This window comes from Musa acuminata, chromosome BXJ2-6 (genome assembly GCF_036884655.1).
Source record: "Musa acuminata AAA Group cultivar baxijiao chromosome BXJ2-6, Cavendish_Baxijiao_AAA, whole genome shotgun sequence".
In the NCBI taxonomy this organism is placed as follows: Eukaryota; Viridiplantae; Streptophyta; class Magnoliopsida; order Zingiberales; family Musaceae; genus Musa; species Musa acuminata.
The window spans coordinates 40,125,294-40,149,715 of record NC_088343.1 but is presented as its reverse complement, the minus strand read 5'-3'; the positions used below and the strand labels follow the sequence as shown (position 1 = coordinate 40,149,715).

The window sequence follows — 24,422 nt, the reverse complement described above, 5'->3', positions numbered from 1 at the left end:
GAAAAGAGAGGATTAAGTAAAAAGTTCGAAATTTGGAGTTTTTAAGGTAAATCATCCAAAATATATGGCATTTGCAATTACTTGTTAAGCGGGGAAAAAGAATAATATAGTGGGCTTCTCAGTGAATTGGGATCTTTTCCAATTCATATTGCAGAAGCTGATGAAAGATTAATCCCATGAGTGGATAAGATTAATCCAGATGGGGTATACATGATCGAACGGTTTTGATGTTCGATAGGAGCGGAGGAGATTGGAGATGAAGGAATTGGAGACGGAGTTGCATGTATCTATCTTGGAGATGAAGGAATTGGAGAGGGAGTTGCATGTATCAATCTTGGAGATGATCCCATCTCATACAAACCATCGTCTCACATGATACGGAGCCCCACGCCGCTTCCCCAGCAGCGCGACGCTTCTGCCTTCTTCAAACCGCCGCCGCGGTCGCATACAACGCCGAGGCGTCGTAGAGTGAAGTACGACGAAGCAAGTCGCTGCCTTGCTGTTGTTTCCGGAGATGCCTCCGAAGGGGAAGAAGTCGGCGAGGGCTTCACTGCCGGTTGCCATGGCCTCTCCTTCCGACCGCTCTCCTCTCTTCCCCGGGACGCCGATGGATCCATCCCGAGGGTCTCCGGCTGGCGACGACGACGAAGCTGTTCATCGCCGCCTCCTCGCCGCGGCTGCGGCCAAGTTCCCCGCCCTAATATCCGAAGACCGTACCTTCTGCGGACGGATCACCGAGACGGAGTCGTCGCCCTCCAACGGAAGCCATGCTAGGGTCTGGCTGTCCTCGGCCGCCATGATCTCTACCTCCATCGCCCCTGGTTCTATCGTCTCGGTACTGTACGGAACTTATGTGTTTACTTATTATTTTAAAGCGCATTTAGTTGTAATTTCCATATGCTTTTATGTGGAATCTTTACTCTAAAAAATGATTAGAGAGCTTGATTCAACAATTCTGTCTATTTTTTCCGTTTTAGCTCCAAGATACAAGACATAAAGCGCTAAAAACAGCATTGTCACAAAGTTTAATACTGAAGAACTAGTAGTTATATTAGTGACAGCCTTCATAACGATAAAAAGAAAGCTATTGTAATGCTAGGAACAAGTAGGTAAAGTTCCAATTTTCCATCACTCCTTCAAAATTATCTAAAGCAAAATCAAATTCAGCCTCGACATCATCTCTAATTTTCCTGACCAACATTCCTTCAAAAATAGCTTGTTTCCAAAACACCGCTTATTCATTTCAGTCCACATATTATAAACAAAATAAGCATGCTACCCTGAAGGAAGGTACCACAGATTCCCACTGCCATTGTATACCAATAAATCTCTTATTTTGTAGAACCCCACATCTGTGTTGGTCTTACAAAATCACTGCAACTCATTCCACACTTTATTTGAAACTTGAAACTCAAATGCCGAATGAGTGACAGTTCTAGAATCTATCGGTATCTTAATCAGCTTTCCCTTCCAGAGAAAGCATTATACTGATTGCTGAAGAAACTTTCTGCAACATCCTTTCTCTTGTTTATAATCTGTTTTAAATTCCTAATTGCAGGATAATGTTCAGGGATTTTTTTCCCTCTAAACGAATCCTGTACCAGTCTTTGTTCTGTTCTCTCTGTATAATACATGAACTCACTGTCTTAATGCGAAATTGAATTTTATGAAGGGAGCCATATTGCTATATCATCATAAGACAGAATGTAATTGCATAATATGTGCTGTTCTACATTTTCAGGTTAAGGAAGAACTATGTTTTATTCACAATTAAGTCACTATTGTATGTTCTTCGATCACCGAGTCGCACATTGTTTCCATTTCAAAAAGCTTCCATAATTCTATATTTTTAACTCCAAATTACCCCTGATCTTTTCTATATAAGCATCTCTCTAGCTTTTGATTACATATCATTCCAGATGAATTTCTGCAAATTTTATATACTTTATAATCTTTTTGGCAGAATAAACAGGCTGCACTGCACACGTGTAAACTGAATGCACTGAATTGATTAGCTGTAATCTTCATGCAAAGCATTGTTGGCATTGTTGTTTGAATATATTTCACATCTGAGCTTAAAAGGGCTAAAAATATGCTACTTTTAGTGGCAATACCTTATGCATATGCCCTTTTAGTTCACTTTGCAATTACACTTTGCCATTCTATCCCATATTCTCACTTTGGTTGTGACATAGTTCATGTTGTTCCTAGTCATTTTATCTTATATTATCAACCATAACAGGTTATTGTATGTTAAGTCTTCTACTGTTCATTTTTTTTGGTTTTGGAATTAGGGTTTAAGGTTTAGGGTTTTGGTCTTGCTGGTAACCTATTTTTGCGTATGTTAACACATTTATACATATTTTGCATCTAAAATTTGCAAATGGATTTGGGGCTCAAAGATTGCAATGGAATGGTATCTTGCAATAAAATAAAAAAATTATCCACTAAGCATTTCTGTTGCTTCTTTCCACTAATGGGCTTTGTCATGATATTTGTATCATCTTCTTTTCTGTTAGTGTAGTTCCATATATTGGTTTGAAACTTTGAATCATCTGTCACATGTGCTGTTGATGCTGGGTGGTATGTAACATGCCAGCACAGTAATTATTAAAAAAAATTTGCTTGTTTTGTCTTTGAAGTCTTTCACGTTGAATAATGATAGTGTTACTTTGTTGACAGGTATCATTTCCTGCCTCAGGCAAAGCATATCTTAACAACTTCCCACTTAATACTTTAGCTGAGGAATGTGCTCCACATTTTGGCTCGGATGTTGATGGCTATATGGCCAACAGACCAGGAAGTTATTTTGCAATTGCATCTGTATTTCCATCTCTCAAGGTATTCTGTTTCTACTATCATATATCTTTCAGCAAATTTTCCTACTTACCATTTGTCATGTATGATATAATATACCAAATTGGTTATGTTCCATTTTTATTTGAGGCTTTTTTTCTTGATTAATCCTATTCCCAATTTTAAGTTGCTGTTTTGTGCAAATCATTTTTAAAAGCTATCTCTGTTTGCAATTTATACAATAAGAAACTTCATTAATTTTTGCAGGTTCTTAAGGATGGAGTAAGACTGTCATGGGGTCTTTCATGCACCATTGGCTCTCCTGATCTGGGTAGGGCAGTATTTATTTGCCCTATTGAAAAATTCTCTATACCACATTCTTTAAACAATTCTGATAGTGTTGCTCCTTCGTGCTTGTGTCAATGCAAGGACCTTTACCTAAATCTGGTGGTGTCTAAGGCTGGACTAAATAGTTGCAACAAAGAACAATCAACCAGTAATTCTGGTTTGAGCTCACTTTGTCTTTTGACCAGAAATGGTGAGGTTGCATCACCACAGACTCCATCTCATCAAAGAAAACTTGCTACAACCGCTGACTCTCCGATGTACTTGAGAAAATCTCATAATCTTCTACCAACTTTAGATTCACCTTCTTGCTTGGATGTGTCTTTTCTAAAGTTGGCATTAGCAGATGAGAAAATGAAGGAGTTACTCCAGATATATTCTGGCCGGTGGCTTTGTGGCCGTCATTTGCTGAAGGGAAACTCTGTGAGCGTTCCAATATGTGGACAAATCTGTACTTTCCTGGTGGAAGGTGCTGATATGTTATTGGCTGGCAAAGAACTGGATTCTGAGAAGACGGTTTTGCAGCCTGATGAGATACTGATATCTAGACCTTTAGATCAGCTGGATGCTGTAATAATTGTTAATACAACAACAAAAGTGCATTTGTCTGATTCAACATCTTCAAAGCAGGAATCCTCAAATGAAGTAGGTTTCATGAATGAGCAAGAAAGAAGTAAAGTAGTTTTTGATAAGGAAAATGTTCCAAAATTGGGTGGCTTATCCAAGGAGTTTGCAGCATTAAAAGAAATTATCTTGTTCTCACTGGATGATCAGGATTCTCTCCCTAGGTCTTCATTCCAAACCTTTGTGTCAATTCTCTAAATCCATTCCCGGTTTTGTAATTGCTTTTCTATAATTAACATGCTTTATTGCTGTTACTTAAAAGTTCACTGACGTTTGTGTAGAAATTTAATGTTCAAGTATCTTAAATGTCCATGATTATATCTCTAGTTGGATCTAAAAAGCATAAAATTCTTGTCAAAAGAAAACAATGAATTAGTTCAAGTATTGATAATTATCACGGAGATACATTTCATCTGTTGCTTTGAATACTCTTTCTAATGTGATTGCAATATAGTTATCAGAACATATGATCTTAATTTTTGATTTCCTGACATGTCTTTGACTACTCATCATCATACGCCTTTTTTGGAATATATGGGATGTAAATGGACATCTTACTTGAAGTTTATTTGTACACTTTGACGGCTTAATGTTTGTGTTTTTCTGTTTGTAACATGTTTGCCCTTCTTTAGTTTTGTCCTATATACAAATTAGCCTTGTTATTTGTGGCAGCAAGTTATTGATTCACAAGTTTTTTTTAAAAATATATCATATAAAAAAATGAAGTACACATGTATACCTGTTGGTTCTTTATTTTGCTCTAGTTTTGGTTGGAAGCTACACTCAGTGATTCGCTTTGTGTTTGCCATGAATTGCATCAATTTTATGTTGGCATCACTTGGACGCCTAGGACGTCCAAAATTTAGCTTCTTCTTATTTTATACAGTATCATCTCAACCTCTTCGATATGCTAGAAGTGATGCTTTTTTGTCTAGCAATATGATTGTATATCTTGCATTTACTTAGAGTGTGTTATATTCACAACTGTCACCTTTTCCCATTTTTAATATTAAATCTAGGCTATAAACTTTTTTTTTTTAAAAGTCTAGTGTTCTTTTTCTAAAGGGTGAGCCTTGGCGTCATGTTTATGATGCTCCTTACATAACATATAGGAGCCTCATGCATTGGGCTGCCCTTTTATTTGGTCCTTGTAGCATTAGCATTCCCTGTAGTTCATCTTGATTTAGTCAATTGTCTTCACTGGCTTATCATTTGTGGAACATGAATATGCATATAGGATTTTACTAACACATGATGAGGATAGACCAGTGTATTAATTCTTAGAAACATAGTGAAATGGATACACACTAAGAGGTGTTTAAATTATATATATGTTGAAGTATCACATGTATTGTTGTGTTCATTGTTAAGAGCAAGGTTCTGAATATCGTACCGTATTGATGTATCGATCAGCTATCAATATGGTACATACCGAGCTGTACCGATTTGTCCCGAGCATACCGGCACATGGTACACTAAGGTGCACTAATGTACCACCCGTATCGGTATATATCGCCTAAACCGAGCAGTATGGTATGATATGGTATTGCAAACGATGGTTAAGAGCATGGTATGCAGTACCGAATGGTACCGCCCGGTACGTACTGGTTCGACGGCATATCGGTACGTGAACCGCCCGGTATCGCTACAGTGCTACGGTATTACACTGTAGCAGCGCTACATTGCTACAGTAATAAAAAAATATGTAAAATTATTCGGTACACTAGGGTGTATCGCTCGGTACACCGGTACTGTACCATACCAAGCCAACCTCGAAACATCGGTATGGTACGGTATTACATACTTTGGTTAAGAGTACGTATTTACATATCATGAGAGATGATAATAGGTAAAGAAATTGCATCTCTTAACTGCTTATCATGAAGGATGTTACTTTTTTTTTGAAGAGTGTTACTTTCAGCTATATAGTTTTTCAATAATGTAGTGAAGATAGAGCTTGTGGTAAGTAAAGTTAGAAAACTTTTTGTTTTATTAATCATATTTTAATTCCTAATATGAAAAATATATAAAATGAAGACAAAATAACTGATCACTGATCCATTTTGTTCACAATCAGAAAATTGATATTTATATCTTTTTTCAAGGCAAAGCATCATATTTTTTAATGAAGCTTTCATAAGTTTAGTAAACTTCCTATCTTTTTTCTAGCCAATGGATTCTTCCTAAGATCAGTTAAAAATTTTGGACAAAAGAGATATGTGGAAGATTTAGATATATTATGTGCTATTGGCGAGAAATGAAGTTCACTTGTTAGGACTTGTTAATGTCTATATTTAGTCAAATGAGAAATTTCTAATGGAAACCATGAAATACAAGTCTCTTTATGATAATTTGTGGTAGTAAGTTCTGTTTATTATTGTTTTATTTCTATTTTTTTAAATAGCTTCCAAATTTGGGGGTCCATTTTGTTAGTTTATTTGTGCTTTCAAGATGAGATTGCTTACTATGACTAGTTTTTTCACTCTCTTCTCTTTAGAGGGATCTTTGAATTTGCATGAGTTTGAAGTGCAAAAAGTAAGGCAAAGCTTTCTACTTGCCAACTAACATTGTAGGGTCTTGAGCTAGTTACTGTTACCTAATTTACCTTTGCTTGGAAAATTGACTCCTCCTTCAGAGATATTCACCTTGTTAATCAATCATGGAATTTGTCAGTTCTCTATGGAGCATTTTCTGTTTATTTTTCAGTTATGCTCTATAGCTGATCCACTTAATGGGATGTTAATTTTACCAATTTATTATTGAGTATATGTGCTGTGTTTTCTTAAAGTGCTTGGAATTTTGATGTTTGTCAACACGTCAGTTTTCTTGATACCTTGACTGTCACATTGCACCTTCGCTGTGTAAATTCTATCTGTTTCCTTACCCTTGGTGTTGTCATTTTATGTCTGCTTAATAAACCCTAATTATAGTGTCTCTCATGTTTCTTCCCACAGTAGATAAATGATTTAAAAAATATAGAAATTTTGAGCAGCGCTTAGTTTATATTTGTTGATATTACTTAGTCATAAATGTTTTTAACTTAGGTACAAAGGGGTGCTTCTTCATGGGCCTCCTGGCACGGGAAAAACATCACTGGCAACTTCTTGTGCTCGTTCAGTTGGTGCTAGCCTTTTCTCTATCAATGGGCCTGAGGTCATTAGTGAATACTATGGAGAATCCGAGCAAGCACTACGAGAAGTTTTTGATTCTGCCAAACAAGCTGCTCCTTCTGTGGTTAGCTATGTTTTTTGTAGGCCGTAACACTGTTATTCTTTTTCTGTTTTCATACATGAATTACTTCATATGATTTAATTCTATATGAGTTTTATGCTACTTTTCTGATTTTCTTCCTGGTAACACATTGTATTGGATGGAGGAATAAATTCTGAGATGCTTGGAGGTTTATGGACCATTTTCCAGATTTGTATTTTGTAAAGTACCTTTATTTTAAACTCTAAATCCAATGTTACACACTATTAGACAGCACTCTCCATTATATGAAGGTTTTTTAAATAGACTTAGTGATTATTCTTTTCATGATGGTCTTAAATGCCTTGGATTTTGATTGCAAGGTTGTACTTGATATTTAGGACAGAGCATGATCTAGCCTGTTTAAATTTGTCATAATGCAATGACTATTAGAATACAACATGTTTAGTAAAAAGTCGTTTGTGGTCCATGATGCAATTTTCTCATATTTAGTGTTTGCCGTGACCGTAGGCTTATATGGTTCACACTTCACACCATAGAGGATTGGTTTTGACTTTTGATGGTATAGAGTTGTGCTGGTGATTGAATAATGAAAATATGTGTTGCATATGAGCTCAACTAGCATAAGGTTCAGTTTTGAAATTGTCATGGAAAAAAGGACCTTTTTCCATGATAGTTTGCTCTTATTGGTTGGATCCTCTGGATGGGAGCATAGGTCAAAGCTCATAATATGATGGAGATTGGGGATTGGTGTGTAGTTACATATCAAGTACAAACTGATCCAACATAATTTTTTGCTCACGAGGGACGAAAGTAGGGTGTATGTTATATAGCACATTGCTTTGATATAAAATCTGATATCTTTGATGAGCAAAGGAAATAATTATCTGAGAATGGGGAAAGGGAAATGTGAGGAAGGGAAAGATAATAGAAAAATAATAAATGTCTCACAATTTTACACTTCTTGTGCATGGATGATGAAAATTTACGAACAATAATGAAACATTATTTCTCACAATCACATTAGTCACACATAATATGGGAAAAAGAATTTGGTTCATTCAAGCATCCTATGATTTTTTTATCATAATCTCTTTTTCTCTTTCTATATATCCCGAGTGGAATGAAAATTATAGACATGAAGAAGAATAAAATAACATCGCATAATTCAAGACATTATTAACCATTGCATCTTCGTTTTCAAGGAAGATATATTTTCATATTTGTTTTGATGTAGGATTTCTTGTTTTTTGATTTTTTTACTTATAATGAAACTTATTTATGGGGATGATATCTTCAATCAAGCCCAAGATGTATCTTCTTGCTTAATCCTTGGAATCTCTAATGAAGTCTAAGAATATTCTTTTTTGTTTGGCTTCTGAAGGGTGTAATTTTAATTTTTAGATATGTTATTTGGTTCTCCTGTATATGTACTATTAATAGTACTACTGTTTTTAAGGTTTTTATTGATGAATTGGATGCCATTGCTCCAACACGAAAAGAAGGAAGTGAAGAATTATCTCTTAGAATAGTTGCTACACTTCTGAAGCTGATGGATGAGATTAACATAAAGGACCGTGTGCTTGTTATTGCTACTACAAATCGCCCTGACAGTATTGATCCTGCCTTGAGACGACCTGGAAGATTGGATCGTGAAATTGAAATAGGTATTTTTTTATGATGTCTTCTTTTCCTTCTTTCAATATTGTGACACGTACTTTTTTGTAATTGTCCATCCATATACTTTTTTGTTGTGGAATTGGCTCTTCGATGAAGTCTGATGATGATGTGAGATACTTAGTGATTAAATGTTGAGATTGGCATCAATGACTCAAGAGACATCAGTATATACTTGGCACACCATTTGCATGATCGATTGGTTCACATTGAGTTTATACATATTATTTTTTTTGGAAATAATTAGTTTGTTCTTGCAAATTCTTTCTTTATCTGTCTAGAGATAAAGCTAACAAGGGAATAGTGCAATAATCAGAATGTTTTTTTTTCTCAATGTTACAAGTACCTAAAAGTCTAAAAGCATATGCCTTTCATGAACACATTCCATGTGATTTGCAATCTCATCAGTCAGAATTTGATAATGAACCTTGCAAGAATAGCATACTGTTCAAGCGATAATACCTCCTTATGTTGCTTGGTTGAATTCAATATGATGAATAAGATTCTTTATAATTGATCCCTGGCATGATTTTTCCTTTACTTTTTCCATCAGGGGTTCCATCACCAGAACACAGATTGGATATACTATGCACCCTACTAAATGAGATAGTTCACTCTCTCAGCATCAAGGAAATTCAATCTCTGGCTTTGGGCACACATGGATTCGTCGGTGCTGATTTATCTGCCCTTTGCAATGAGGCAGCAATGACTGCTCTTCGTCGTTACATAGGCCATACCTGTGATCCTGGACTCCGCAAAGATGAGGATGTACAAACTGCAGATCCAGTAGATTCACTATCTTCATCACTATTTGCATTGAATATGTCATCAGAACAGGTTGCCTCTGTTAGTGCTACAAGGCATTTGGAAAGTTCCGGTGCATCTCAGCGTGGATCTTATGAATCTCAAAAAGTTGAAGCAGAAATGTTTCTTAAAGTGACTATTGAAGATTTTGAGAAAGCCAAGATGAAAGTGAGGCCTAGTGCCATGCGCGAGGTATTTTTGTGAAGTTACTTGGGATCTTCTATTAGTGCTGTACCTTGTACTAGTGTTCTGCATATTGATAAAATTGATAGTAATTTGTAAGTATTTGAAATCCATAATATTTGTCTTTGCATGCTGTTAGCTACTTGACCAATTTTCGTATGGCCTTCTTTCATCCTATTTTTGTATGTATTGTTAATGAAGTTGCAAATAAAGCATTCCATGATGGACGTAATCTGGATCTAGTTTCCATCTCATGGATTAATATAGGCCAAAACATAGTACATAACCTGGTTAATCCCTTCCTCTGATATAGTTATAATCCAAATTGTACTTTCTCTCCGTTCCATTTGAAAGTGATGCCATTTAATGATCTTTAGTGGTTTTCTGCAAACATCTATAAAGGTCTGATTTCTCAATTAGGACATCTATTATTTTGTGTATTTAACATATGCCTAGTTAATTATTCACTCCATTTCTACCGATAGGTAATGCTTGAGCTTCCAAAGGTTCGATGGGAGGATGTGGGTGGTCAATCTATGATAAAAAGACAATTGATTGAAGCAGTCCAGTGGCCACAAATATGTCCTGATGCATTTATACGCTTGGGTATTCGCCCTCCAAGGGGGTTATTGATGATTGGTCCCCCAGGCTGCAGTAAGACCTTGATGGCCCGTGCAGTAGCTTCTGAGGCAAAGTTAAACTTTCTTGCAGTGAAGGGTCCCGAACTCTTTAGCAAATGGGTTGGAGAATCGGAGAAAGCAGTAAGATCATTGTTCGCAAAGGCAAGGGCTAACTCTCCAGCAATAGTTTTCTTTGATGAAATAGATGGCCTTGCAGTTACTCGTGGGCAGGACAGTGATGGTACATCGGTTGCTGACAGGGTTCTGAGTCAGTTGCTTGTGGAAATGGATGGTAAGTAAATGTTGATTATTCAGCAAATTCTGAGAACAGGATTAGTTTGAAGCTTAAAACATAATGATCTATATATCTTCATCTGCATCTTTTGTTTCTCTGGAACTATTCTCAAAATCACTTCATTTACAAAGAGAATTTGGATAATTGAGAAATCTTCTCCCTTTCAGATACTTTTTCTCTTCGTTAGTCAGTTGTAGAAAATGATTATGATTTTCTACAGTCGGATATAAAGTTAGTGGGTTGGTTATCATTTTTGGTGTATTTTCGTACATGATTATTAGTTGGGCTGCAGTGGGTTTAGATTTACTAACCCGTGCTGCAGAACATTGCTATTTTTTAATCATTTTTGCCTTACTCATATGGGCACTACAATCTATGTATGTTCTTTTAGTTGCTAGAAGTATACTTTTGTATAGTATATATATCCTTCTATTACATGTAATCATTTTTGGCTTACTCATATGGGCATTATAATCTATGTATGGTAGGTTATCATCTATATGTAATATTATTATACAGTCCTGTTGGATGGAAAGCCAACTATGGATCAAGATTGTTCAGGATTATTCTATCATTGAATTAGTTACAAGGGCCCCTATATTATTTGATTGTGCGTTTCATCCATTGTCATCATTTTCAATGCAAGACATTATTATAGCTCCTATTCACAAAAGCTTACTGTTGTTATAACAGGTTTGGATCAAAAAATTGGTGTTACGGTTATTGCAGCTACTAATCGTCCGGACAAGATTGACCCTGCCCTGTTACGGCCAGGTTTTTTTTTCCCTTAGTTAATGGTCTCTCCTGCTAATTGGGTCCCTAACTTCTCCATTTGAAGTTGTTGGCTCTTTTGGTAGGTACTGGATTATTTTTGTCATGCCTGGTTAATATGTGCCAGTTTGAACAGGACGTTTTGACAGGCTATTAGATGTCCAGCCACCAGATGAAAATGATCGGGAGGATATATTCCGTATCCATATGCGGAAAATGCCTTGCAGTTCTGATGTTAGCATCAAGGACCTTGCTCAGCTTACAGAAGATTACACTGGGGCAGACATAAAGTTAATATGCAGAGAAGCAGCTCTTGCTGCATTAGAAGTACGTTAATTACTTGCGTGGATCCCAACTTTTATATTGTTGACATAAGTTCAGACTTGACATATTGTTGACAAAAAGCAGGTGACAAGCCCAAAAGAATCTGACCTAGTCCAATTCAATATATAATCCAATTTGTCCTAAAGGGAACAATTTTGATTAAAATTTGGCAACATTCTAAACAAAAATGTAAAATTTTCATCATGTTTTCATTATATTATCTACTTTTTTAATCAAGACAGATTATTAATGTGAGAACTGATGTGGCAATGTCTTTTTTAAGATCTGACATGAATGTTGTGAAACCTCATTAGGAGAGTTTGGAGATATCTGAAGTATCAATGGTGCATTTCAAGTTTGGAATTAGTCGTGTCCAGCCATCAGATCTCAAATTTTACAGAGAACTCGCAGCACAGTTTCAAAGGCTGGTGGACAATCAATCTGCTAGGGGTGAATGATAAAAGGTAAAGTTGTTGCTATCCCTCTGAAAAGTTGAGAGATAAGCTTCTTTCTAATACCTTTCTTACCTTTCTTACCTTTCTGATTGGATAACATTTGAATGATTTCGTGAACTTTGCCAGCTTTTTGAGATCTGATATCCTTGCTCATATGGATGTTTGAATTGAAGCCAACAGCTAAAAATTATAGTTACTTTTTGTTTGTGATCTTATTATATGATGCTGATTTCCTTGCTTGAAATCTTTTTCTGGTAATTAGTCGTTTTTGTAGCTCAGGGCTTGCTTAAATCCTTTGTATCCTTCGAATCTAATGCAGGTTTTATCTGTCGATCATTCATGGGTTGATAGCCAAGTTTTGAGTGTGACCGATAGTACGACATCAGATTTCAGCATTTCCTCCTGTGAGGGTGAAGTATGACCAGAGATTCCTGTACTTCACAGTTCTAATGTCAAAATGTTTCATTTGTTTTCACGCCTATTATTCTTTCCTAAGCATGCTAGTATGCTAAGTTTTGAGTGATTTTTGGGTTTTTATTTATTGTGGCTGGAAGTCGTACATGAGGTGACGTTGAATCAAGCTTTGCTGATAGGAATCTCTGTTGAGATTTTGGTGACTCCAGAAAGGTGGAAGTTTATGATCGTTGTACAAAATAGGCTTAAAAGTGAAGATATTATAAAAAAACTCTGCCATGTGATCATCTTAATTTTATTCTTTTTGACATCCTTGAACCTCATAAACATGATAACAAAAGTGGAGACTCATCTGATGTTAAATGTTTCTTGCTCTTTAATCTATCAAAATTTGTATTTCTGGTATTCTTTTTCTTCTATGAATTTTACTTGAACATATATTTGTTTAGCTAAAGTTCTCTGTTTCGTGATACAATATAGATTACCAATTATTTGTGAGTATAAAGCTTGTTATATTTGCAAGCATTCCATCTCAAAAATGTGGGGGGGTGTGTTTTGGGGTGCTGCAATTTGTCACGGTCGTCGTAGCACCCAAAAATGACCCAAAAATAGTCAAAATAAGTCATTTTTGGCCGCGCAAGCCATTGATGAACTGTGGATAGCATCTTCCTTGTTACTTGAAACATCCATCTAATCCTGTCTCACCCGAAGGATTTGATGGTTGACATTTCACGTCATTTATTTATCGTGATCACTGTTATTAAATATTGTTACACTTAAACATTTAACTAAATATATATTACTTGAAAAATAAATAAAATTATAATAAATTAGTGCAATAATATATTTTATTCACATAGCTATTTGAGTGTAACAACATATTTTATTATCTAAATTATCTTAAATTCACGTAATCGACGGATTACGACAACAATGATTTCAGCATTATCATATTTAAAATATACCAAATACTCAGGTGCTACAACAATCAAGTGACCATAACATCACAATAGTAATTTTATAATTTATTACTATTTTAATTTATATTTAGGTTTGACATATTTTTAGAATGAACTTCTATTTTGAGTGCAATGTCATTAATTATGGTTCAATTTTTTTTTTTTTGTGTAATTTGCTTTAGAGTTTCACAATCAAGTAACCATAACATGATAGTAGTAATTGTATAAGGTATTATTCTTTTTGTTTGAATTTTAAGATATTTATATTTATATTTGACACAATCTAACGTATGATACTTGAGCGTAATGACTTTGGATAGAGGTGAAGGAAATATTTTATTGTTTATTTTATCTCAAATTTTCACAATTGAGTAACTGTAAGATGATGGCAATGATCATATAATTTTGTTATCATTATTATATTTTTAATATGTTTATATTCAGATTATACCTTTTTTAGCAATGATACTTTACCTACGTATAAATGTTGCCTATTATTCCACCTTAAATCTTCACAACCAATTGATCATAACATGAATTTGATTTTATTTATTATTTTTTATTTTCATTGGATTTTTGGCCTTCGTTTACTCTCACGCAGCCTTTTTCTTGGGAAGAATTCTCATTGGTTTTGGCTATAAATTGTAATAATTATTATTATAAGCTCTAAATTATAATTACTATTTTGCCAAAATAAATAAAGCACATAGATGGGCTTGATGAACCCCAGCATTTGGGCTTGGGCCGAAACGGAGCCCTCTTCCAAAGTCCTAGGAAGGTGATCCCGCTCGGCGATGGACGACGGCGACGATCCGTCACTGGCGACGCTGTCGTGGGGTTCCCCGCAAGAACTGCAGAAGCTGCCGAGTTCTAAGAGGAGGGTTGCGGATCGAAACCCTGGTGTGAAGAGTTACTTGGTCGCAGTAGAGTGTATTGGGACGCGATCTCAGGGTTCCGGAAGCAACCCAACTACAGAGGCGTCGGTGGACTTCTTGAGGTTCGTATTTTTCGACGTGAAATCATCTGAAACGTTGTTTAGGAAGAATAATATTCGACCAGTTCTCAGATGTATATTCATATTTATCTTTTACATCGTAGGCAAAAGTAATTGAAATTAGAACAACAAGAATCGTTTATGTTATGTTGATGAAGATTGTACTTACTCAATCGGACTACTCAGAGCAAATTGTTTTTGCATAATGCATCATTGTTTCCTGTATCATATCCATTCTTGTACCGCTTGACGTATATGCATTGGCCCGGTGGTGCAGCTGCAGCAACATGGTGAACATCTGTATAATTTGTTCTTGAGGTTTGGTTTGTTCATTCACATCAGTATCAAACTTTGTGGGGATGACCTTAGTATTTTTTGAATTTCTTGCCTTTTTTCTTGAGTTTTTAGAGTTTTACTCTGAAACACATGGTAACTGATATATTAATCAGCCAAATATCTCTCTGGAATTACAGAGTTTGCATTCAAGGGTGTCTAGAGAAGTAGAAGATGAATAGGTGGAATACACATTATGCTAGAAGGGTGTTCTCTTTTGTTTGTGGTTTCTAGGTGATGCTTGCGAGAGGAAGCATCCAAAACAAAAGGAAGAGGTTGTTTATTTGCTTCAGCACTCTTGATTCAGGATCTTGTATACCTTTCAATTAACTTAGGCGACTGATTTAGAGAATCTCAATCATTTCCATGCAAAAATAGTTTTTGTATCATTCTTTGATCAAGTAAAATTTTTGCTGTATAATATACCATATTAAATACAATTGTTTCTAAACTACAAATCTACAAATCGCACCATGTTTATCTATTGTTGAATGCTAACTCATTCCCGAGTAACTTATCTGTGTGTTGCTGCTGATCGTACATGTATATACATTAGGCTGCAGTGCTAATGCATTACATGTTTAGTTCTTGAGAAGTAGCAATGGAATAGTATCGGTAGGTTCAGTTGCAACAGATGGTGTCGGTGAAATAATGATGGTGCTATATGCTCTAGTAACTAGCAAAAGTGGTATATTAGTGTTGAAGATTGCACTCATTTGTTTAATTCGTCTTTGATTAAAGAACTCAGATTGGATTAGTACCCAATTATTTAATTTGCTTTCTAATTATTGATGTGTATTTGATACAGAGTACTGGAGTGAACATGAGATTCCAGGTAAGAACTTTATGAAGGATTTTTTCTTTGTCTGTCTTGAGCCCAAAAAAATGGTAAAACTAACTGTTTTTTTTTTGGACAAAGCAGATTAACTGAATATTTGAAGCAGTCATCATAAAGTGCCTTGTGATGGATCAGAGATTCCAAACGTCATCATGTCTTGTGACAAGCAATTCTCTTATAGTGATGATCTGCTTCATGATAGGTAAGAATATATATACTCATCATGGCCATTTCATTAGTAGCATTTTAGAGTCAAGGTATGCATTACGAAGGGCAGCGATCCACATATCTTGGTTTATATGGAAACAGCTACCAAATCTAAATGTCAAATTGCCCATCCCTTGATCAAAAAGATATTTGCAAATCAACTATTCATGAGATAACAGTCAATTCAATTTGTAAATCTCATTGAAAATGTAGTTTCACCAATAATGATGAGATCTACACAAAAACTATTTTCTTGAATTCTCAGAATGATTCTTCATCCATTTCTCCACATCGTCTATTTGTAGGCCACAGCATGTTTGCTTGACTTGCATTCAACACAGTAGTATTTTTGGTACCGAGGACTCTTTATCAAGAAGTTCCTGAACCAGCTATGACTTATGACACAATTCTTAACCTTAATAACACATAATTCTACACGAAAAATAAGAAAATTTGAACTTATCAATTGTTCATGGTTTGAAAAGAAAATCTGGAATTGGTCTGCCGTCTGCATATGATCCTTGAAAACCCTGATTTTTCTAGCACATTGTGTGAAAAAAAAAATCTCACTTGCTTTGTGTTCCCCTCTTCTAATCAGCGAATTTCACTAACTTGAACTGATGTAATAATGTGTGTTGTATGTTTCTTAGGCCTTCAATAAATGCTGGAAAGCTGGAACGAAAAGAGGCCGATGTCCGAAATCCATGCAAGGAAGAAAGCAGGGAAATGAAAGGAAGTTAAGGATAGGCATTGAAATGCCCTTCATTTCTCAGGTCCAGTGAACAAAGAAAAAAAAGGAAGACACTGCACTGCTGCATGAGAGAAAAGCACATACTCTTCTTTTTGGCAGTGCAGTTTTGATTCAAATGATGGCTTCATGGGTAACATTTTTTTTTTCTCCTTTTTCTGCTGCTACTTTCTCTTCACCTAAGAGCGGCACACAAACATGTCGCCAAGGTTCATGATGATCATTGTTGGATGTGGGGCTTGTGCTTCACTGGAGTCCATTCTGTCAACAATAATTGATGTTTTTTCCATCTCAATAGTTAATCCATATTGTACAAAGCTAACTTGACACAAGAATTAGTGGGGTTCCAGGTGAAAGCTGGAGCGCCATCAGGTTGATTCATGCAAGGATTCAAATCGATGAAGACAAACGGGAACCAGAAATTCAACAAAAAGGTATTCTATCCTCTTCTTATAATTTTATTTTCGGATACCGGGTTCTGAAATTGATATTTGGCTTGGAATCAGAAAATATATTAATGCATTGAAATTCAAGGATACATATTAATGGAATCAGAACACATATTCATCCATATTTGGAATGATGTACCGACATACGATACATCGGTATGTACTGATGTTTTGGAGAGGAAGAAAAAAGAAAGAAGAAAATGAAGGAGTCAGTGGAGAAAGAGAAGGAGAAAGTAAAAGGAAAGCAGAGGATGAGATGATGAAGAGGAAGGAGAAGGAAAAGAAAGGACGATGAGATGGTGGAGGAAGAGGAGAGAGGAGAAATTGAGAGAGATGCGAGGAAGAGGAGGAGAATTTGAGGAAGCATACATGTGGATGATACAAGACAACGATGCAGCAGACGATAGTGAAAGGCAAGAAGACGAGCTCGAGTTTGCATGAACCCTAAATGTTTAAACGAGTCAGAGCAAATCCATTTTAATGTGTCGTAGCATATTATCGAAAATGGAGATGGTCCGTGTATCAATTCACGCTTGGATCGATACATATCGCGATAGATTTTGATGATACTAATTCTACGTTCATGACAAAATTATCACCATAGGCTTCTCGTACTTCCACTTAAACTATTCACCATCATATTATAGAATTTCTTATTTTAAAGCCATTGACTTAACTAAATTGGGGATGGGTTATCAAATTGTTAGGATCCATATACCTCCTAAATCTCTTTTTGGGTTGCATATATTCCAGCTTTCATGATGAACTTTAATGGCTAGTTAAAGGTTCAAAGTAATACTTAAATTTATCCTTTATGAACAACTTTAATTCCTTCACTCTCTCCTTTAACATGTCTCCTCTCTTTCTACACCATCTGTTAAACTTTCCTCCCCACCCCGTGAGATAAAGACGGGAGAAACAAAGGAGGGAGAAAAGATCTGTAGGTCACAAGTAGAGGTCTGCATGCATGCCTGCCTGACTCAACTTTCTGCACCGCGAAGAATTCATCCACAGTTGTTTGTTTAAGGAAAGAAAAGATGAATCGGTTTAGCACTGAGGATGCGTTGGGGACCTATGTAAAAGCAAGAAAGCTTGAAGGTGATGATGGTTGTAGGGTAGTTTAGATGGCCACCCCCCCTATTTGTGTGTGATCATGACACACACCTTTGCACTTTAGCATTCTCATCTCTTCACCATCATCATCTCAATCCTTCCTACCTGTGATCCACACAGGAAGTGAGTGATCTTTTCCACTTGAAGTGGTTCATTAGTTCTGTCATGTCAGTCTACAAGACAAGAAGCCAAAGAAAAAAGAAAATAAAAGGCTATTATTCTGAATATACTCACCACTTTATGGCTAGCTTTGCTCACAAATCTTTTCTTCCCTGCAATTTCAAATTCATCTCATTAAACACCTGTGGATCTCAAGAATGCCATCAGTGCATGTTTGGTACATCATAGCTTTGCGGTCGCAATCACGTGTGTTAGTCGATTGTTAAACAAGAGAGCAATGTACTTTAGTATGACTCTGGGAACATTAAACAAGGATTGACAAGTACTGCGACTCTCAGAATGATAGGAAGTTTATCTCATAATAATGCTTGGGTTAGCAAAAAGGAACGCCACATCTCATCATGGATTGACAACTCTTGCATCTCTCTAAAAGGTCAGAATCGAAAGAAGAGATAGCAGATAGCAGCAAAGATTTCTGCAGCATGCAGCAACAGTGGCTTCTGGGCGGAGGTATCACGAGAGAAGAAGATATGATGCATCATTGCCATCATGAGCCGCAGATCTCCAACCCAACCCATACTTCGCTCGAGAAAGCGAGGGTCTCCCCTCCTTCACCATCGGTACTTAATCTGCCTCTGTTGTTGTGGTAATGATTGGTTTTAGCTAACAGCAAGCTTTGTTGGAAATTGCAGGTCATAAGCAACCCTTCCCGACATGAGTACATCACGCTTCACTTCCCTGCCTTAATGCAGCTTTGTAGCGCCATACCACTTGTTGACCGAGCAACAACTGCAGGTCTAGCCGCAATGATTAGTGATCAAATGATCTCCTATAGCGTTGTTAACCAAACCAAGCTTTGAAGAGAGAGAGAGAGAGAGAGAGAGAGAGAGAGAGAGAGAGAGAGAGAGTAAATTCTTTGACTTTGTAGGAAAAAGAAAAGCCAATACTATAGTCGGTATTTGAAAGCTCCAACAAAGACACCATCCTTCCAAATCAACAGTATCTACAGTTGACCCTCCTCTCTATGTTCTATCAACCATCAAAAATCTTATAAAGAAGCACCTCTTCCAGCTCTGCGGAACTCTTCTCTTCCCTCGTCCCATCCCCCACAAACATCATTCCTTCCCTCTCCAGTGGAGATCGATCATGAAGCCCATGCTGTTCGAACCTCCTTTCACAAGACAGGAGGAGGGAGGAGCAGTTGATGATCACAGTCAAGCCATGAGAGCAGCCAGTGGCCTCCAAAGCCACTTGGAGCTCAGTCTTGGCATCTCTTCAGACACCATCTTCAACGTCGCGACCGGCAGAGTTGGTGAGAAGCGCCACCGCGGTGGTTCCGGTGAGCTACCTGCAGCATTCCCAGTTCCCATCGGTGACCTTGCGTTGCACCGAAGTGACGAGGCCAGTCTTGTCGAGGCCATGAAGCGCTGGTCTGCAGCTGACATCCACAGTGGATTCGTTCACCCATGGAGCCTTGCTGCCCGGCAACAGAAGGCGGTCCTCGAGCAAGCCCACCGTTCTCCTTCTTTGACAAGGTTGGTACAAGCCACTGCTCCTCTTCCTCGTCCTCCATCTCCATGCATGCTCGTGCATGCAGTTCTGCAAGGATGAACAATGTTGTGAGGCAATTATTATGATCTTGTTCTTGTTAGCTAATTACTTTTAATTAGTCAATGAGGGATAGAATCTTCATAGCAGATGCAACTGGATTTGTTTCACATACGTGCAATGATTAGTTGGGATGGTTGGCGCTTCTCTTTCCATTCGCAATGGATTGTTCTTCATGATGGTTGTCCGAAGGAGGACAGATTAGAATGAGTGGCAAACTGGTGGTGCAATGAGTAGACCCTGAGGAGCAGTGGACCACCAGAGGGATATGCATGTAATCATAGTTGACCTCCACCGAGACAGCAGTAAAATTTTTTGGTACATTGTAAAACCGGACCGGACCGGACCGGCTGGTTTAACTGGTCGGACCGCGAATAAAGAATGCAGAACCGGAAAAAACCAACTTTTTATTCCTCAATTTTTTTCCTTCTGCATTAAAATACAAAGGATTTATGACATCATAGGGATGTCAGTCCGGTCGAGCCGGGATCTGGTTGACAACCCGGCTCAAACCCGGTCTAGTTTGGGAAGATGGGTTACCAGGATACGCGTGTATAGAGTTCTTATAGTGTGTCGTCAACTACGTAATCTAATTACTATTGGAGATACTACTGGCATACTCATAGTTCTTTCTTCTCTTTCATTGAGTAGCTATACTGACAAAGTCAACAGATGGTCAGAAGCCAAGCCATGTGTGATGGCGTCTGTTATGGGTTGCCACATTATTGCTTGTTCAGATTTTGCTGTAGTTGCTCACTGGATCTTCACCTTCTGCCTGTCAGTTGACTTCCATTACCCTTCTCTCTTCTCATCCACGATCTACCCCATGTGTTACGCTTCTGATGTATGTTATCATGAGCTTCATATGATCTCGCGTTTTACTGTATGGATTACTGTTTCTGCTATCAGAGCTGCGCATCCTGTTGGCTGGCCACCGGTGCGAGCTTCGCGAAAGAACATAGCGAGTGCGAACTTGGTGAGGGCGGCGGAGATGGATGGAGAGAAGGATGCAAAGAGACCGAAGCTGGGAGAGGGGGAGGCAGCAAAGAGCGAAATCAGATCGAGATCTACGATGTTCGTGAAGGTGAACATGGAAGGGTACGTGTTCGGGAGGAAGATCGACCTCAAAGCCCACGATGGCTACCAGTCACTCTCGCGTGCCCTCTGCAAACTCTTCCGCAACTTCCTCTCCTGTACGTGACCCCTTGTGGATGCATTAGGCTTCGATCTTGCATGCTTTGCATGAGTCCGTCGTCGATAGGTCTTATGGCCTCTTCCTTCTCTCGCTAGATCTTGGCTTTTATTCATGCACCTGTGTTTCAAACTATGTTTCTGCACTTTATTTGAGATGCTAATATAATATAGATTTTTGACATATATAATCTTTTGGTTTCAGAAATGAATAGAAAGAACTCAATTCTCTCTTTTGTTTTTTTCACCAAACAGTGCTACTTTTCTTAAAAATTCATATTATAAACTGATTTTTACAGGTTTCTGTTAATATCATATAGCATAATTCATCTCTACTTACATTTTGATGTGTCTCAGTCTCATCATAGTACATTCATTGAAGCTTTCATTTGAAAAACTTGATGAGTTTCTACAGTTTTTATAGATTTGCAACAAACCTTGAATAAAAAGAGATTTAAATGATAAAATTGTTCTTTTGAGTTTTTATTTTCCTGATATTTTTAAGAACCAATCATAAGTCTTTTTTTATCCCTTTTTTTTTCAGCTAATTGTTTAGGCAATTCAGAAGAGCAAGATGATGAGGCTGTTGATGATGGCTTCATTCTTCTTTATGAAGATAATGAAGGTGATCAGATGCTTGCTGGTGACATCCCCTGGGAGTATGTAACTTTGGGCTCTCTTTCCTGACTCTTCTGAGAAAATATCAAATGGAAATGGAACATAGTTCAAGTATAATTTTCTCTGTGTAGGTTGTTCATTACATCAGTGAAGAAACTCTACATTGCTCCCAGTCCAAAAAGGAATGATACAGGTGTGGTTATGTGAAACTACATGCTTAAAGTTGGGAAGAGTTCCAAGCATTGGTGAGCAATGAGTTTGTGTATGTTTGGTGCAGGTGGAGAGCCCAAAAAACCTACCTCAAGCAACAATTAGACTACTGAATAGAGGTGGCAGGAGAAATGAAGCACATCATCAACTAACTCTTTTGTTGTGCCTTTGTATCACCTTTGTGTTTAGTGGTAATGGTTTAGTGCTTGTTATTCATATCTGTTTCTTGTATGATGGGAGACCATATATGTTTTAGGGACTTGATCAAATGACAGAGTTAGGTTTTTGAACATGCCAATGGTTTCAAAATAAATGTATTGTATGTCTTTGCTAAAGAAAGTTTTGAGTCTCTCTCTCTCTCTCTCTCTCTCTCTCTCTCTCTCTCTCTCTCTCTCTCTTTAAAAAATAAAAAATTATATTAAAAGACATACATAACATTTTCATATAGACTCGAAGCTGAAACTTATCACTTATATAATATAATACACTAACATATCAGATGTCGTGTATAACCCGTTTTGTTCAAAGAGTCCTGCCTAGATAGAACAAATGATTCAAAGAAAAAAGAAAAGGATAAGAAGAAATATATGTAATAAATATACATCACACAATATCTAATTAAATCAGGGATAAAGATGTAATGTTTTCTGTATAAGGTAAGCATGAATAAAATGATGGAAGTTCTATGATAATAGCAGCAATAATGAGAAACCATAAAGAGAACTTAGATATTAAGAGCCCAGTGGATTTCAAGGAAAAATTAAAATAAGGATCATAAAAGAAAGTGATAAATTTTATTGCCAAGTAGTGAATTTATTTTTAATATACAAGAGATAAATTTTAAAAATATATAGTAAATCGAGAAAAAAAATTACATTTATATAACAATAAACCTTGGTGAATTTTCATGAAAAGCTGCTGATTTTTCGTTGTCTATAAGAAGTGCTTATGTTTTGGTGAGAAGTTTCCTAATAGTTTTCTGATTTTGGTGCTTATGTTTTGCTTATTTATATTTGTACTTATCGAAAGCCCTATATGTTAGAATTTTAGATTTTAACGATGAATTCAATTGATAAATTTATGGACTAATAAGCATTTGAGATAAGTGATATATGAAAAACTTTAATCATGGACTTAAACCATCAAAAAGTAAATCGTTGAAATAGGAGAATCAAACGTTGGACCGGAGAGCATCATGTCAAAGATTGGATGTAAGTCGAAGGATTGGTTGACGTGTCAGATGATGGACTTTGTGCCATGAGTTCAGGCATCGGGTCAGAAAGATTTGGTATTACGTCAAAAAGATCATATGTTGTGGGAGATCAGCATGGGATCGAACAATACGTCGAAGAAAAGGACGATGCACCAGAAGTTTGGACGAAGTATCAGATGAATAGATGACATGTTGGACAATGTGCTGAAGGCTTCATGATTATAATTAGAGTAGTTAAATCTTGATAGAAATGACTTGGAGTCTAATTGAGTTGGTTTTGGGACATAATCATGTCAACTTAATTAGAAGTCAATTAGGCTTGAACTAGGGTGAAATTAGGCCTGTTAAAAGGCCAATTCAGTAACTTGGAGTTAGGCTAGGTGATAGTGCCGTCCAAGCAGGCGGTGGTCCTACCAAAGCCTAGGTTCCTAAGTTGCTAGGCGATGGTACCACCTAAGCAGGCAATGGTACCGCTAGACTGTCAAGTGGTAGCACCACTAGAGCCCTAGTTTACAATCCTTGTCAAGTAGTAGTATCACATGGCAGAGGTAGTAGTACCTCGAAAACCTGAGGATTTAAAATTTTGGCTCTATTTTTGAAGCTATTTAGGGTCTATAAATACCTCACTTATTCTTGCTTAGTAAAAGTATGAAAACTTATGATTTTAAGTATGTAAACTCTCTTGAAAAGTGTTAAATCTCTTTCTCGAGTTTAGAAGTCATTCTAAGGGAGATGTGAGATCTTTTTATTAAAGAGAGGTATGAAGGTTCTCTCCTAGGCCTATGAAAATGACAAAGAGTTATAATAATGATAATTGATATTCATTCGTTGAAAAGAAGATCGGTAGTGAAAGCCAATAGCCTCAAGGGAAGAGGAATCGAGAGTTGACATAGGTTAGGACAATCGAACCACTATAAATCTAGTTTGCATTTCTCTTTATGCTTTTGCTTGCTATTACTAACTTATTTAGTTGCTCACCACCTTTACTCATATTCTAAGTTAAACGCATTTTTAATACGTATTTTTTTATCAAACTTTCAAATAGAAATTGAAAGTACTAATTCAACCCCTCACCCTCCCTATTTATGTCTTTACGATCCTAACACGATGAGCTTGATCTTAATGAGAGGAGTAACGAATCTAAAGGCATGCGTATTATACTAGTTATATATTCTAAGTGACAAACACTCGATATCCTAATTTTGAAAAGTTGACCTACAGGTTGATTTTGATAGCTTGAAAAGTTTGACCCTACTTCTAGGTTCATCATATCATCATCATGATAAATCAGTCAATGCATCGG

General features: G+C 36.8%; 2 protein-coding genes and 1 long non-coding RNA gene across 4 annotated transcripts; all 3 read left to right on the top strand.

The window, feature by feature from the left end:
* The first annotated feature begins 373 nt into the window (after positions 1-373).
* LOC135615581 (calmodulin-interacting protein 111-like) lies at positions 374-12,797 on the top strand. Of its 2 annotated transcripts, none has more exons than XM_065114295.1 (11): positions 374-835; positions 2,683-2,841; positions 3,064-3,929; positions 6,810-6,999; positions 8,435-8,642; positions 9,206-9,648; positions 10,125-10,551; positions 11,248-11,328; positions 11,462-11,652; positions 11,964-12,113; positions 12,424-12,797. In XM_065114295.1, exons 1-10 carry the CDS (start codon positions 515-517, stop codon positions 12,105-12,107), a joined length of 3,030 nt encoding a protein of 1,009 aa, XP_064970367.1. In that variant the 5' UTR covers positions 374-514; the 3' UTR covers positions 12,108-12,113; positions 12,424-12,797. The 2 variants fall into 2 exon arrangements, with proteins under 2 accessions (XP_064970367.1, XP_064970368.1); XM_065114296.1 differs by having other exon boundaries at positions 3,064-3,127; positions 6,818-6,999; positions 12,424-12,627.
* A 1,491-nt stretch (positions 12,798-14,288) lies between these two features.
* LOC135613671 (uncharacterized) lies at positions 14,289-16,856 on the top strand. Its single transcript, XR_010487352.1, has 4 exons — positions 14,289-14,474; positions 15,613-15,639; positions 15,727-15,844; positions 16,500-16,856. It is a non-coding gene; the product is annotated as an uncharacterized LOC135613671 (long non-coding RNA).
* Positions 16,857-19,158: 2,302 nt separating this feature from the next.
* LOC135586880 (auxin-responsive protein IAA25-like) lies at positions 19,159-22,200 on the top strand. The gene is made up of 5 exons (XM_065110705.1): positions 19,159-19,814; positions 20,797-21,080; positions 21,623-21,737; positions 21,828-21,889; positions 21,974-22,200. Exons 1-5 carry the CDS (start codon positions 19,426-19,428, stop codon positions 22,009-22,011), a joined length of 888 nt encoding a protein of 295 aa, XP_064966777.1. The 5' UTR covers positions 19,159-19,425; the 3' UTR covers positions 22,012-22,200.
* The last annotated feature ends 2,222 nt before the right edge of the window (positions 22,201-24,422 follow it).

Coding starts and splice junctions, on each gene's coding strand:
- LOC135615581 (XM_065114295.1), top strand. CDS start 515: ATGCCTCCGAAGGGGAAGAAGTCGGCGAGGGCTTCACTGCCGGTTGCC. Junction 2,842..3,063: donor CTGTATTTCCATCTCTCAAG/GTATTCTGTTTC, acceptor TAATTTTTGCAG/GTTCTTAAGGATGGAGTAAG. Junction 11,329..11,461: donor CCCTGCCCTGTTACGGCCAG/GTTTTTTTTTCC, acceptor CAGTTTGAACAG/GACGTTTTGACAGGCTATTA.
- LOC135586880 (XM_065110705.1), top strand. CDS start 19,426: ATGAAGCCCATGCTGTTCGAACCTCCTTTCACAAGACAGGAGGAGGGA. Junction 21,081..21,622: donor CTTCCGCAACTTCCTCTCCT/GTACGTGACCCC, acceptor TTTTTTTTTCAG/CTAATTGTTTAGGCAATTCA. Junction 21,738..21,827: donor GCTGGTGACATCCCCTGGGA/GTATGTAACTTT, acceptor TTCTCTGTGTAG/GTTGTTCATTACATCAGTGA.